Here is a 16,592-nt window from a genome sequence, read left to right as displayed (position 1 = left end):
TCTATAACTTACAAAAGTTATCTGGAAAAATGTGATACTAAGTGATACAGAAATACTAATAAAGCAAGTTGCTTTATAGCACCTTAGCGCAATTTTCTTCTAAGGTACATAATTAAAGGAGCTGTGGTGCTCAGTGTGCTCTTACTGAACTTTCAGCTTAGCAAGCTACTGAAGAGAACATTAGGGATATTTCCGGTAGGCAGTCTGTGAACTTAAAATTCATATAAAAATAAAAATTATTGTGCTTTTTTATAGAAAATAAATCCAAGGGTGGTACACCACACAAACTCCTCAGAAAAGGCAAAACAAAACAACAGAATGGTACTAGCTGTTACTCTGCATAATTTAAGATATAATAGTAATATAACTAAGGGGTTTTTTCAAGACAAAATTATTTGAATTTCATGAACATGACATATTTGAAACAGGGCTGTCAAGCAGTCTAGAATACTAGATGATGGATTGCTGAGAAACATAATTTTCACTTTAATAGAACTATAGCATGCACATAATTCTATCCCCCAGTGTTTTGCTATAACAGCGAATTTAGTCCAAAACTACAGCCTTGAGAATCTGAATACAAATCTATCACCATAACTGGAATGAGTGTTTCATTTGAAAGGTAAGGATTCTCTTTGCATATTAATTTGTACAGAAATGTACAGCACTGCTGCATAGACTCTGGCCAGCATGTGTCCCAGCAAAATGCCTGTTCTTGGTCCAGATGAAGTCAAAGATGGTGTTTTCTTTGACTTCAGTTGAGGCACGAAAAAGCCAATAAGGACCCAAATGGTACTTTATTAAAGTGACATGAACGCTTCCTAGTAGTGCCAGTTAATCCTGTCCATTTAAGGGGAAAATCAGTAACACAGGTTTAACATTTTGTAATTACTAATGGATGCCCTACTATATGTATATTTTGCTCATCCCTGTAAAAAAAACTAACATATGAAAAAACATTTCTTCCAGAAAAGCAAAACTTAAATTAAGTCAAGTTAGAATAAAGTGAGATAATATATTTGACATTCTTGGGCCATTCAAAGAAAGAAAAATCTATTTGACCTCTGATGAAAAAAAATCAGGAAAGACAGCAATCTGTTTTTCAGGCAAATGAAGAAAAGGAAACTGTAAGATTCTATCCTTTGACATATCTGTCAGTAAAAGTTTTTTCATCTAAACTGCATTTGCAGAGGAAAAGGCCATTTAAAATTTAGTTGTTTCCAGAATCACACAGAACCAATGTTCGGAGCCTGAAAAACTTTGACTACTAAAATCCATAAGCCTTTCTAAACTTCTGTATTTTATTCTAATAGAATTTAAGAGTATATCGTATACATTCCGTAAGTCGACTCTTATTAAATTTTGATGTTAAACAGAAAGGGGAAACCATGTGGAACCAGATTAATTTATCTCCAGGGAGTAAGGACACATTAATAATTGAGATAATGTTTTCATATACGTTGGAATCAAATGTGCCTTTTCACTTCTTCATTAGAAAACACATTAGGGGAAAATTATCTCATTCTCATCAGTAAGACCTAATTGCTGAGAAAGTCTCTGTTTTCTTTGTAATAACAAAAGGATTGTTCTCATTACTTCAAAATGGAAAAAAAAAAAAAAAAAAAGGAGAAAAAAGATCTGAAATATTATCAAGCAGTGCTGGAATAAATGCCTGTATTACCAAAGAGAGTGTTTACTTAATACACCCAGTCCTGTTTTTGTTTTAAACAAATCAGAGTTTATTGTATTTTTATAAAATACAAGCAAACTCTGGATTGGATAGAAGTGGGCCAAAGGGGGGAAAAAAAAGAACTACAGCTGAAAATGACTAATATTTTTGGCTTTCTGAAGGGCTGATCTTTCTGTAAGTTATAAAAAATTATCTTGGCTGATTGTGAGAGAACTCTATAATTTCTCATGAACACCCATAGGTGTCAAGGCCTGTTGTGAGGTAATGGAATGGTATGTAATTTACTCTGAATCGCTCTGCATTATGCTGTATGGATTACATACAAAGCAAACATTGAGTGCATGGTGGGAACACTTGTGCAGACAGACTGAAGCATATTTCCATAGCGTTGAACTATACATCAAATGCAGTGCTTCTGATGTTTCCCACAACAAAGACAATTAAAAAAGCGCCACCAAATCAGTAACTATGCTGAAGTCTTTGCAACAGCCCTTCTATTTAGCTGATGTACACTGAAAACAAAGAACAGTAAGTATCAACTTTACTTTGCAGTGCTGAGAGAAAAAAAATGTTAGAATGTAATTTACAGTACTAAGAAAAAGAAGTTCTCTCTGTAAGGTCCATCAAGACCTGATGCTGAATAAGTGATCTGTGGACATACTTGTATTCACAGCTATTTGAAAAGAGCAGTGGGAGAATTGACTAAAGCCACAACTTTATAAAGGGACAATGATGAGACATTCCTTTAAGGTTAACAGTGATTTAATCCACACTCCTGTACCATATAGACTAAAATACAGACTGTTCAGATACATACTTTCGATTGATTTATTGTCATAGGTCAGCTTTGTAAAATCACACACACATTCTAATTACTTTCTTTTGCTATACTTTTTCTTTATCAAATATTAGTTTTCTGATAGATAAAACATACCAAATTGAAAGACAGAACAAATGAGAAACGGCCAAAACTTTTCTCTAGAGCTTAGACTATGCGATTCTTAGCTAACAATTTTTGCCATTAACAAAAATAATCCAAGACCATGAGCTGCCCACAATACCTCCCCCCAAAAAACCTAAGTTTACTTATTATTTTTAAGATAATTCACTTAAAATACACACACTCATTTTGCTAGCCAACAGGAAATCTGTGTTGTGTGTTAAGAACAGAAGAGCAAACCCACACAAAAACTCAGCTGACAGCCATCAATGGCTTGAATCTGGAACTTACATCTGTACTATTTCTAATTTTTACTTAACATGTTTTGGTTCTTTGCTTTTGGCTTTCCCCCCAACAACTTCATTGCTGCAAACCAATGTTTATGTTCATCTGAAATTAGACTAAAAAATTCTTGTCTATTTAAAAAAGATACTATCAATATTTACAACTTAACTTACATAAAACTGATTCATAATAATAATAAAAATAATTAATATAGTAAATATTTAAGAATAATGTAAAATTCTCTAACTCCATTTATTTTAGCTAAATTTTAATGTTTTATGTAATTTGACAATCTGGAAATCTTATTTATTTCATTATTTTATATTCTGTTAATTAGCACAATCTAAACCACAAAACACCTCTTAACAATGCAAATAAAGCCTCCAACATCATTATAGAATGTTCCGTAAAAAAATATTTTATTAATAACATATCCCAAAATGATCTCATTATAATCACTGGGCTTTGGTAGGCACAGATTTAAGTCTGATTTATTAATATCTGCTATACAAGAGAAATTCCATCCGCACTGAAGGCAGCAACAAAACTCCGAATGATTGCAAGTCATCCAGTTGTACTGAGTACATTTAGGTGTGTTCTGAGGCTGATCTTTTACTCTTTAATTTGAAATTCTCCCACCTGCCACGTTGACTCTTTGGGGTAAATACTTTGAGACAAAATTTCTTTGAGACAAAAATGTGTTATTTACTATTTGTTTGCATATAGGAAATGCATAGGAGCTCCTACTCATAGAAAGAAATCACACATATTAGGTAGTATGCGAAAATAGAACATACTGATTAAAAGACCCGAGGATCTGACAACCTAAATATTCACAGGTTTTCTGTGAACAAGTGCTATACACCACATCCTGGCTCCATAACACCAAATATCTTTTAAAAATTCATTCACTTTTACTATATACCCACTCAAGACAGCAAAAGCACTCTTTGCACCATCATGGACTCGTCAGGTTTCTAACCAGCAAGCACACCCCCTTATATTCTAAAGATTTGGATTTGGTCTAGATGAGTAAATGTCACTTGCAGATGTGCGGGCACATTTCTACCGACTCTCCTGACCAGTTAGTCTTGAGGTGAGAAGAAGCTGCAGCTACTGAGGACTAAGCAGAGTTAAGAAATGACACCTTTCAGCACAAAGCCAGTAAGAAATGATCGGCAAAATCTGTTTCTGTAGGCTGTTTCTGTAGATAAGAAGTACTGACACACACAGCGATTATATGTGTTCCTTATTAATTATCAGGTCTGTGTGTAAAATGAGCATATACTGTCTTTTCCTTCTAAATCAACACAAGATGCTGTTGTTAGCATCTGCGTACAAACTATACCTAAGCACAAAACTCCAGTGCTTCACTGGAGAAAATGTACATGGTCATGAACAGTAACAGCCATGGATGTCCCTGTACAGCCAAAGGAATACAATGGCGGGTTTATGATCCGTTCTGCCAAACCAGAGTCAGTGTTCATCGCAAAATAAACCACTATCACAGTCTGAATGTTTTCATATCAATTATCACCATTACCCTTTCTAAGATGGTGACAAATACAAAAAAATAACATCTTCAGAGAGCTGAAAGTGGCTTTCACACAAAAGCACTGAAAGCATCGTTAGGGGAATGCATGGTCGGTGCAGGACCAGAGTCGAACTAAATTGTGAACAAGCACTAATAGCTTCACTGTGCAAATAGCAGGGCTGTAGAATAGCCTCCTGCACTTGGTTTAGCAGCTTTTGTGGACTGTCTGTAGGCCACAGCGATGGTGAATACGCAATCTCAGCCCACATATTCTGCTCAGACTAAGATGATACAGCTGGTACTGTGCCCTGAGAGCTCTGTCAGCTCTTGTTACTCAGGTCAAAATGTAAAGAGCACCTTGTGTTGTAGCCTTCAGTCTTCTCTGGCCATGTCTCTCAATTCTGCATTACAGCACCTGTAACAATCTGCTCTTCCTATTGAAAACAATTGGAGCTTTGAGGTGTCCACTGGTTTTCTGGCTGCCTCCAGTGCAGCTAGGCTTTTGCTTGCACTGGCTACATTTTCAAATCTGCTGGGTCAGCTTACTGAAATTGTGGGGTTTTTTTCACAGCTAGTGAACCGTGCTAGTACTACCTACAATCACACTCAATGTCTACTTCAAAAGAATGAAATTTGACAAGGAAAGAAAGATGGTAACTTACTTCCCAGAGATGCTGAGTGTTCCTGATGGCTCCCGCCTGAACCTTCTCCGGCAAGAGCAGGATTCCCTGGAAGGGCCCAATCCAGGTGCCCTGCTGGATCCGCTGCGCCGCACAAATGCCGTAGGCCAGGCCAGGCACTGTGCTGGTGCACAGGCACACCTCCCGGGGCAGGTCCCGGAGCCACTCCGGGATCTCAGGTGGCGGGGCTGCTGCGGCAGCACTGCTGGTGCCCACCAGACGGCGCAGGGAGTGGAGGGGCCCGTGCATGGGGCACTCGCCGTTGCGATTATCGGCACACATGTCACATCCTGTGGGGCAAAGGGGGAAAAACACTATCAATGCGGTGCTGCTGGCCACCACCATGACCACTGCCACGGGCAAGATCATGCAGATCCCTCTACCCCTCCTATTACTTCATGGCAGCTCAGCACTCATACCCACCGTGTGCTTTTGCATGTTGCTGAGGATGGTTTTCCTAATCTCACCAAAGAAATCCCAAAGGCTGAGCAGAAACCCTGCAGATGTTTTGCAAGCCTGGTGTGTTCACAGACCTGCCAAGACTCATTTATTTTAACACAGTTTTTAAGGTTCATTTTTTTGCTAGTATAAATAGCACATTTAAACCGTTTCAGTGAGACATTTTAAAACACAGTCATAACGCCTTAGAAGTCCCCCTCATTTGCCTTACCACAGCTCAGCCTAAGGATTTAATTGAAACAGGATTTAACTTCATCCTTATTTTAAATGAATATTTGCTCTACTTTTCACATTAATGTGTGTTCATGCCTGCCTGTTTAGAAAATAAAATAGCAGAACCTCATGAATGACAGATGGGAGCATGCATGGACATTTACTTTCTTATAGCTGAATCGAATTTTTATATTGAAATTATGCAGCAAATATTACTGATTCATAGCACACATTTGAAATTTTTTTATTGAATGGGAATGCATGTTCTTTGCCTGCTACGTGTAGCTGAGGCTAATAACAAAACCATCATGTCTGGTTTTGTGACTAACTGCCATGAAAAAGACCAGTTTGTAAAAATGTTAATTTCCCTAACAGCTCTTAATAACCAATTATGCTTCTCTATTTTGGGAAGAGCCTACTGTGATTTTTCTTTTTTGAGCAAAGAAAATTTTGGTTGAATGTTTCCGCTGCACACTATTGCACATGCCATGAGCGTACAACTTCCAGGAAACTATTTCATGCTTTAGAAAATCCATTTCTCTGGAGGTATGCTGAGTTAACATAACAATGAATCTATTGAAATAGGTTACCGTCTTCTGCACATTTCACTTTTGTAGCACAGTAAAATTTTTCATATAAATTTATTCCAGAAATACAAAGAAAAAACCATAACTATGCCATAGTACTCAGGTAGCAGTCCTAGATCTTTCCCCTAATACTTTTCTACAACCTACACCCATTCTTAGAAAAATAAAGCACAGTATTCACTATAGAAGCTGGAGCTTCTTGGTCTAAGCCACAGATTTAGACTTGCTAGATTGCCTGTAACCACAGTTTCAATCCTCAGGGGGACTGACTCAGCTGTTCTTCTTTCCGAGGTGGTTATAGTATGTATTATGCAGGCCTCTTTCCTACAGAGCCTTCAAAGGAAAACGTTCAGTAAAAGCTGCTACAGGATAACAAAAGCTGCATTTTCAATACGGCCTCTATTTGCATTCTCCAACTTTAGACACACTGTTTCCTGTTGTCCTCTTTTAAATTGTACCGTACAAAAATGATGCATTCAGCAATATGAAAATATTTGAAAGTTACACGTGAAAGCTAATTTCCCTCAAAATCATTACACCTTCGAGTCTTGAAGGAAATGCACGCATCCCTACTCGGTGCTCGTCTGTTCAAGTTCTCCACCCGTGACACCGATTACAGATTTTAGCAGACAGCAAGCCAGCCAGCCCTGCGATGGGTGTTACTCTGATGGGTGCCCCTGCGGAAGGTGGCCTGCATGCGCAGGTCGCCCCACGCCATCCCCTGCATGCCGCGCCGGGACAGGAGGGCCGGAGGGGGGGTCCCTTGCCGGCAAGGCGGTGCAGTGGGAGGGCCGCGCAGAACAAAGCCCCCTAGTGGGAACCGTGCTTAGATTGGCCCAAAAAATGCCTTTTGGCTGGAGGGTTAAAACCCGCCCTTAACAATATAATCCCTGTCGCAGAATGACTCTTTTGCTGGGTTAAGCCGCAACTGCAGAGGAGTTTTGCTCGCTCAGCCACATCAATTAGAGGTGGCTAGAGGATGAGATTTGCAGGACCCCAGGGAAAAGGTTTCTGGCTAGTCCTGAGAGAAGATTATTATGCAGCAGATATTCCTACAGCCATTCCCAGACATGATGAATAAAAGGCAGCAAGTACATGCCAGGGTTTTTTGTTGTTGTTGTTATTTCCATAGCTAGTTTGGAAAGTGAGGTATCACCACAACATCTTTTCTTTCCTCTTCAAAACCAGTTATCAAGAAACCCTGTGGTTTTGACATACTCAGAAATTTCAGGGCCTGCATTGGAGTTTGGCATTGGAAATCATAAGGGAAAAGATCTCACATAGGAAAAAAGAAAAATAAAACCCAACCCCAAACAGGTTGGCATGTGAGTATGCTTTAAACAAATCCAGCATTTTATCATGCAAAGCTAGAAAGAAAACATCTGAGGGGAAAACTGAGGGCTTAAAGAGAGGATGTCTAACATGATGCCAATTAACACTCAGGGCAGGCCCTTGAATCCAACCTGTTCGCACTCTTTGCCCATCCTCTAGAAGCATAATTCTCCTTCCAAATACCTAATTATTAATTACTTTCCTAGAGACACTGTGCCTCTGTATCAACTTACATTAAACATGCTACAGCATTTTCATTACTCCAGCCAGGCAATTTCAGTGTCAATTTCCTGCATCCTGCCACCATATATATGCATAAATTTTCATGCGCACAGCTTTTAGTACCTGCCTAGAACAAGGATTTCTTCACTTTGTCCTGACAATATGTGCGCATGAGTGTGGATAAAACATTTTATTTCTACCTCTTCAAGGAAAAGAAATGAAGAAATTGACAAGGAGTATAAATGAACCCTGTGTCACTGTCATTTACTGTTACAGAAAAGTCACACATGGTGATATTTATTTTCCACTATCCAAAACCACTGGTAATGTCTTAATGCTTGGCAGCAGCAGTATCTGATCTCCTGCTGTGTTCCTTTCCTTTTGTCCTGCCAAAGCTGAAAATTTGGAAAATGGGACATCTTCTGAAACTGTTTGGCTTATGGTTTGTTGATGAGAGGCAAGGAGTCTATCTTTAATACTAAGCAGTACTCAGAGTACTTAGTTGCATGTTTTATATATCTATCTAGTTTTTATGCAATTGTACAAATAAAATTTTTAAAATTCCTCATAAATGTTATAAGGACTGGAAGCCCTATAGACATATTTTACCAGGCCTTGAGTAAAAATTTACCGTGCATCTTTTCCTCTTCCATGACTAACTTTTATGTAATGATACATGGAAGGCTTTGACCCAAGCACACTTTCAGTAATGTTATACCAACCCATTTAAAGACAATCACTGTTAGTGGATTCCTCTGCCTCAGAAGACAAGGGAAGGAAGTCCTTAATATCAGATATGGGAAAAAAAGCTAGAATTTCAAGACTTGCACACTACCCTGCCTCACAGAAAGGATCAATGGCATCATCTTCACGGATACTGTCAAGTAGGATGTAATATAGTGCACCAACTTGCTTAATAACACGTGGAAAAGAGGAGGGGGTTGAGAGGGAGAGTGCTGTGGTCCACTGACATCACTAGAGTCTCCAAACTAGATGGCAACTATTAAGACCCACACAGGTGCAGGAGGTTCATGTAAAAGGGATGTGGTGGGACAAGTGCGAGCTTTCCAGAGGACTGCAACACAGAGCAACAAGGAGAGACATACTGTGCCCTTCCTCTTATCTTGGCCTCAGAGAGCAGCTGTGTGAGTACAGGCCTCATCAAAAGACTGCTGAAATTAATACTTCCACTGGCTGTAATATCGTCAGTCAAGCCCCAAATCAAGACAAGAAGAAGCAAGAAATGTGAGAAAATTGAGGGATGTGCTGAAAATGGAAAAAGCAAGGAGGACTACAGCCAGAGCAGAGCATCCCCTGATAAAATCAGGAGACATAGAAGGTAAGGTCAGTGGGAATGCTCTATTGAAGGCCCAGATGCAGCCAGACTCTTTGGAAGGAGATCAGTTTCTCACTTTATACCTTCATGCTGTATAGACGGGAGGATTAAGGCAAGGAAGAAGTGAGAAAAAAAATTAAACTATTTCCTAGTGGAGCTGTTTGGTATGGCTCTTTTGGGAGGAGTGCAATATGTTATCGTTTATTTGCCTCCATAAAAATGAACACAGTGTAATGACAGCACTGTAACTCCATGTGAGTACACTTAAAAGTACTAAATCCAAGCAAAAACGAGAGGACATGCCATTGCCCCCAAAATATGATTCTAAACACTCTCCAACCTAAATAACACTACTACTGCGTATTTTAAAGGAAATCTGAGAGAAGAAAGCTTGTCAGTGAAAGGTAGGGTCCAACATAGTGTTTTAACCAGCAAACCAGCTGTAACAATAAATGAAAGAAATACATTTTTGTCTCGGCAATAATATGCTTCAAAGGTGCAGTTATACTGGATACCTGCAGTTTGCTGGTATTAAAGAAGGGTGGCCTCTGACCCGCTGCTTCATAATTCACCGCAAACATGCAGGTATCCAGTGTAAGTGGCCATCATTTCACACGGTATTACTCACTTGCGAGTATAAATCACTGCAGCTGGGCCCGGGTACCCAGCTAAGAGGGAGGGTGGGCGAAGTGAGACAGTACCCGTTCGTTTCCTGAGGGCCGGAGCTGTCCTGGCGATCACAGGTTCCTCGCGCCTCAGTTTCCTCATCGACGAGCTCGCATCAACTTCCTTTGGCGAAATTAACCGCCGTTTCTCGCAGACTGCCCGACTTGAGGCAGACGTTCGGGGGAACGGAAGACAGACGCCCTCCCCACCTCGGGTCCCGTTTGCTTATTCGTTTGTCTATTCTCGATCCGCGCGGCAGAGAGCGGGGCCGAGCCCAGCCTGCCGCCCCGGGGGCAGGATCGCGGCGGGGGGTGCGAGCGGCCGCCGGCGGGCGGCGAGCCACGCACGGCCGGCACCGGCTCCCGGCCGCCCCCGCCCGGCTCTGCCTGACCCTTCCCGGGGCGCGACCCCTCCTCCCCGGGCTTCTACCCCGTCGCCTCGCCCGGCCTCGCCCTCCGCGCTCGGCCCGCGCCGAGTCGCCGCCGCGGCGCGGGGGAGGCGCAGCGGAGCCGCCGCCGCGCCCCGCCGGCCTCCTGGGCTGTTGCTCCCGCACCAGCGCAGGGGCCGCCGTGGGGTCCGAGCCCCCGGCCGGGGGGTCACGCCCGCCCTGCGCCAGCTCCTCCGAGGACGACGGTGTGAGAGGGCCCGGTGTGAGTGGTTTCGGGGAGACCGTCCCACTTGCGGAGCCGCTTTCGGGCTATTTTTGCGGGGCGGGTGGGGGGCGGATTGGGAGAGGTGGGTTTGATTTTCTCTGCCTTCGATTGAAGGTATGAATGAATTAAATTTCCGTGTCAGGTATGAGAAGGGAAGGAGAATATTGCGTGTAGATAAACCTTGCCACCCCCTGCCCCTGAGAGACCCCCATATACAATGTAGAGATGATGAATAGGTTCTGGGAGAGGAGATCGAAGTTCAGTCCGCACCGGCTCCACTCTCTCCTACAAAACTATAGGGCAATTAATTGTGGCTTGTCCCCTCATCCTTCATCTCCTGGTGGCACATATCGATGGAGATTACTGCTGATGGACCATTTTATCACCCTAAATAAACAGTCACCACCTTCTCTAACCTCAATCTAATGTATGGCTATCTGCTATGTTTAAGGGTGCTGGGTAACTAATGATGTAAAATAGCTAAATCATACAGGTTACCAGCAGCCTAGAGAAAAAGATCAAAATATTCCCCCACACCGATCCACTTCACAGCATGTTATATATACACTGTCTCCCGTAAATTGAATGGGAAGAGGCGTGCAAACTGCTTGCTTGTGTGACACTTTAGTTTTACACAGCATATTTATTACAGTGGCAGGTTGGCGCTTTCTAGTGAAGGTAAGAGGAGTCGCGGACTTCGCACTGCGAAAGCCTCTCCCCAGCGGCGAGGGGCAAAGCCTACACGGGAGCAAGCCGGTCCCGCGCCCCCCAAACTCACCCTAGGAGATCTCCTCCTCGCCACGCAAGCGCCCCTCCCCCAGCGCCCAGAAATACCCTCATCTTTCCAGGTTCAGAGCTAGGAAGAAAACGGTCCCCAGCCGCCTGCCACATTATCAGGGCTTTAACATAATCCCCTTTACTTCACTGGGAGTAAAGACTGCATGGCCCTAACTAGGGGTTTGTTTCTCCGTTGGATATCACCTCCCGCCCCCCAACGAAACCCCTTTCAGTTTAAAACCATTACATACAGACACCTAATCCACATCTCCTTGGCGGCCCTCGCCCCCTCCCTCTCCCAAAACCGTGCCGTATTCATTGATATTTGACGATCGAGGCGTGTGTCTGTGGGGAAACCGCCGCCCATCCATCTTCCCACGGCGGCCGCCCGGCGCCCGGCCGGGCCGGGCCGGACGCTGGGGAGCCGGGCCTAGCGGGGCGGCGGCAAGCCGGGGCCGCCGCAGCCTCTCGGGCTTTCCCGGCGCGGAGGCGGCAACTCCCGGAGAGCGGCCCGGGGCGCGGAGGAGGTTTGCGGACCCCTCTCCCGAGCGGGTGAACCCGGCGGGTGGACCCGCCCCGGGGAGCGGCGAGGACGCGGCTTGCCCCGGAGAACAAGGGGATGCTCGGGGCTGGGGGCTGGGTATTCAGGAAAGAAGGGGAGACGGGGCACTCGCTTGGTTTGCTGAGGCAGTGCGTCCCAAATTAAAACTCGAGAAACAGCAGCAGCCAGGGGCCTGCCGCCAACCCCAAACCGGCAGGCTGCAGTCGGGCAAGGCCGAGGCGGCGTCCCTGCGCCCCGCGCTCGGGAAGGGATCGGGCCCCGAGGGTGGGCGCCTGCGCCAGGCCGGGGAGAAGCCCCTGCCCGCAAGGCGCCCGTTCGTCCGCCTCGGGTTTTCGGCGGGGCTGTCCGGAGCTAGAAGTGCAGCAAGCAAGTATAACTCAAACTAAAGTCGATCGCTCCTCACCTCACCCGCAACCCCGATCTCCTTTCCCTCAGGCGGGCACCTCCGGGGCAGAACTGGGAGCGAGGGACGAAGACAAAGCGGATGAAAAACCCGTCTGCCCGCGGACTCCTTGCGTGACCCCCGAGACACTCAGCGAGCCGCGCAAGGGGAGCCAGGCCGGTGCCCTGCAGCTTGCTTGGCGGCGCCTCTGACCCGTGCGAGTGAGCGGAGTGCGTAGCACGGAACCGACGGCAATTCCCGTACTCCTTTCTCACTTAGAGTTCGCGCTTTTTTTTTTTTTTTTTTATTTTTAAGAACGTGTTGCCCAAAGCGAACGCACCTGGTCCCAGAAGGTTGAAACACTCGGATTAAAAATTTTGCTCGGAGACAACTAATAACCGCTGGAGCGAAAGTCGCCTCGTAAACAAATTCGATGATAACACTTTTACATCTCTCTGCAGGAAAAAAAAAAAAAAAAAAAAAAAAAAAGGAGAGGCCGTGCGGACAGCACCCTGCCCCGTCCTTCAGACGGTGGGCGCTGCCCCGTCCCGGCCGGACGCGATTCACAAGCCTACTTTCTGCAAGCGACCCGTTTGCTTTCTCGACGTCACCTTCAATATCGCGGTTGGGAAGATTCGCCTGAGACTCTGCGGCGTGCTATTATTCCACTCACTCCTTAAAAATGTTCCCCCCCCCCCCCCCCTGCCCCGAATCGCTTATTTATCTTCCTTTCTCTTTTCAAAACCTTTAGTTTGCAGATTTACAGAGCTACTCCGCGAAGTAAAACATGTATTGTCTGAACGGTTCGGATGGCGATTAAAAGTGCATTTCAGATTCCATTAAGTGCATGTAATTTATGAGATCACGTTTTCTGCACACGAGAGTAGAAAATACACTAACACATTTCACTGCAGGGTAAAACTAAGCATGAGGGAGTCGCTCAAAACAAAGTCGGTATCCAATAGAGAAAGATTTGCAGTGTTAAGAAAGGGGGGAAAATCCCCACCAACTCAGACTTAAGTTTCCTCTCGCTCTTTAAGACGTACGTACAATGATTAAGACTATGCTAGCATTCACGCAGTTTAATTAATACACAACAGAGTTTCGTGGAAACTTTCAAAACAAACTGCGCATCTGAAATGAAATTAAACGAATCTGCGTTTTGCTTGGGTGTGTGCTTACGGATCGCTGGTTTGGGGTATTGTCTGTCTGTTCAACAGCCTTCCTTAAATAGACATTTTGGGGGGAGGGGAAAGGACCACAAAAATAAAGAATTTTAAGAAAACTTATGATAAGAGAGGGTGCTTGAAGCAATGGGGGAAAGTGCACACGCTACAGCCATGTTCCAGTGTTTTAACAGGGACAGATCTGTGTGCTCTGACTGTTAGTAATAAATCTGATGAATTAATATGGTTCATCTAGTTATTTTCACCCCGTGAATTTCCTTGGTTGTGCAGTGTAGACAGATACAGGAACAAAAATCAGGCAGAACCAATTTCTAAAATCACAAACTTCTAGTCGATATAGATGTTTAATAATAGGGGCGCCTTCCTCCCCCCCCCCTCCACAAAAAAAAAAAAAAAAAAAAAAAAAAGAAAAACCCTCAAAAAAACATACCACCAAGCCCTCTGTAATTGGCAACAGCAGTATTAAACGTATTCTAACCACCAAGTCCTAAGTGAATTCTGACACTCAAGCAGACGACCTTTTTCGTCCGGAAAACTAGCTTTTCCTATTCAATGACCATGTCATGCTTTTCCGTGGGGGTAAAAACTAAAACGAGGTGTTAACGAGGTCTGAAAGGAAAACGATACTCCGAGATAAGAGGGAGGAAAACTTTGCCCTAGTCCATCTGATGAAAACTGCAACTTTTCCCCTGCCCAGTTCGCAGGAGTAATTGATTTCTGGCTATTCGGCGAAGCCCGGGCTTTCCAGGCAGCAACGGAGCGAGACAAGAAAAGCGAGAAAGGACCAGATCTATAGGAAGTTGCTCTGAACCATTTCTGAATTCTTTTTCCTAAGCAGCTCCCCGCGATAAATTTACCCCCACACCAACCTTCCCGGTGAAGTGTGCCTTCCGGGCCAGGACCTGGGGCTCCGACAAGAAAAGCTATTACCGAGGGGTTACCTCGAAAGCACTGGGAACAATGCAAAAGCAGCTCAAGGAAGGGAAGGGCAGGGCGGAGGATCCTCCTCATGGAGAGAGAGGTGCAGGCACCGACTGCGGTCCCACCACTCGGAGCGTCCCCCGGTGCGGGGAGGGGCGGAGGATGGGGGGCCGGGGACTGCGAGAAGGGGCACGATACGTACGGTTGTTGGGGTCACTGGTGTGCTGATTCAAGGGGATGATCTCCATGCGCTGCTGCCCGTACAGGTAGTAGTCCAGCTCCTCGGCCGTGCACCGGAACCGAGCGGCAGCGCGCTCGCCGCATTTGCTGCCGCCGCTGCCGGCCCCGCACAAGTCCTTGCCCTGCAGGGGAGCGGGCGCTCCCCCGGCCGGGGGCTCGGAGCTCTGCAACGGTCCAAAGACCGGGAGCTGGGTCACAGGCAGGGAGGTCAGGCCGGCCAGGGAAGCGGCCGCCGCGGCGACGCAGGAGGAGGTGGAGGAGGAAGACGGAGTGGACGAGGAAGAGGAGGAGGAGGCGGAGGAGAGGGAGGCCGGGCGCTGGCGGAGGCTGTCAGCCGGAGGCTCGGCTCTCTCGGGCGGCTGGAGCTGGGCAAGGGCCCCGCTGCTCTTGAGCTGGCTGCTCTGCGGGAAAAGCTGCTGCCAGTGCTGCAGGTAGGCGGGATCCACCTTCAGGAACGCGGATCCGCCGGGGTCGCCGGGCTTCAGCATTGCGCTGCCTGTGGAGCGGAGAGGAAGGGGACAGCAGACGTGAGACCCCCACCCCGCCCCGGCCGGGCCGCCCCGACCCTGCGGCTCTCTCCACGCTCGGACACACCAGCCCACGCGTGGGCTTCCCGCACCGGCTGTCCGGGATCGGCGGCGGGACCGTCTCTGTCCCGCTCCCCTGCCCGTGCCAGGCTCGGCAGAAGAAAACCTCGTCCCGAAGAGCCCCGGGGCAGACACGCGAGAAACGCGCTGGCCGGGGCACAAGGCTTTCTCCGCACGCCGTCTCCCCCGAGGCGCGGACAGGACGAAAGCGGCGGCGGGCAGCACCCCACGCCCGCGGCCGGGCAGACAGCCGGCCGCCCCAAAAGGCGGACGGCCCACCCCGTCCCAGGCGCACGCAGAGCCTTTCCCTTACATTCCCTGCCCTTCCTCCTCGGGAGCGAGCGGCTCCCAAAGTTGACAACTGGGACGAGGTGGGGGACGGGGGGGGGGGGCGAACTTCAGCCCCACGCACACGCGCGCGCGTCCTCTCTCTCCAGCCGCTGATGCTTTCCATCCACACCGGCGCTTACAGGAGGAGGACGCGGCCCGGCGGGACCCTCCCCCCGGGTGGAGGCACCCCGCGGCGGCGCCGGCGGGCCGGCTGTGCCGGGCGAGGCGGAGGGACCGCGGCCGCCCCTCTCCGGGAGCTGCCTTACCTGAGCGATGTGTGCCGGGGCGGCAGCTGCGGCGCGGTCGGCGTGCGGAGGTGTGGGCAGCCCCGGGAGCCTTCGAGCCGGAGGTGGGCTGAGAGGAGAGACTTCTCCGGTCTTTGTCCGCGGGGAAGCAGGGTGATCCTCTTCCAGGTGCCGGGGCCGGCTAGCTCCGAGCCGCTGGGCTCCCTCTGCCGTGGCTGTGCATCGCAGTCGCGGCCGGGCTCTTTGCTCGGCTCTGGCAGACTCCGGGCTAAACACGTGGGTTTTACGACAGCGCAAAATACAAGTGTGTGTGGTGTGTACGAGAGGGAGGGGAGGGAGCGGGAAATTACCAGCGAGCCTGAACGCAGGGTCCTTTTTTTGGCAACTTCCCCCACTTTGTTCCTTGCTCAACTTTTAAAGGTGTCCCTTTCTTTCCTTCCCTCCTTCTTCCCTCCCTCCTTCTTCCCTCCCTCTTCCCTCCTCCCTCCCTCCCTCCCTCCCTCCCTCCCTCCCTCCCTCCCTCCCTCCCTCCCTCCCCAGCTCCTGGCGCACAGCGCCTCGGGAAGAGCTGAGCTTTTATCCTGGCGGAAGGGAGCAATGGTCCGGCGCAGTCCCGAGCAGGATCCGTGCCACTGCGCGGTCCCCAGCGCCGGGCTGCGGGTCGGCGGCGGGAGCTCCCGGCCGGCGCCGGCCCAAGCCAGCGAGCGCCTCGCACCCTCCCGGGCTCCCGGCAGCCGTGGCCTTGCCTCATTGCCTTTTGCCCC

General features: G+C 47.4%; 1 protein-coding gene across 1 annotated transcript in view; it reads right to left on the bottom strand.

Moving 5' to 3' along the window:
• Positions 1 to 15,154, bottom strand: part of PRDM6 (PR/SET domain 6) — a 72,985-nt gene extending 57,831 nt beyond the window's left edge. Inside the window, exons 1-2 of the mRNA XM_074854946.1 lie at positions 14,629 to 15,154; positions 5,112 to 5,419 (exon numbers count right to left, since the gene is read on the bottom strand). Coding sequence (XP_074711047.1) covers positions 5,112 to 5,419; positions 14,629 to 15,154 — 834 coding nt within the window. The remainder of the gene's footprint in view (positions 1 to 5,111; positions 5,420 to 14,628) is intronic.
• Between the last annotated feature and the right edge of the window lie 1,438 nt (positions 15,155 to 16,592).

This window comes from Strix uralensis, chromosome Z (assembly GCF_047716275.1).
Source record: "Strix uralensis isolate ZFMK-TIS-50842 chromosome Z, bStrUra1, whole genome shotgun sequence".
Classification (NCBI taxonomy): Eukaryota; Metazoa; Chordata; class Aves; order Strigiformes; family Strigidae; genus Strix; species Strix uralensis.
Note: the sequence above shows the minus strand (reverse complement) of the source record. Positions and strands in the feature narration are given on the sequence as shown.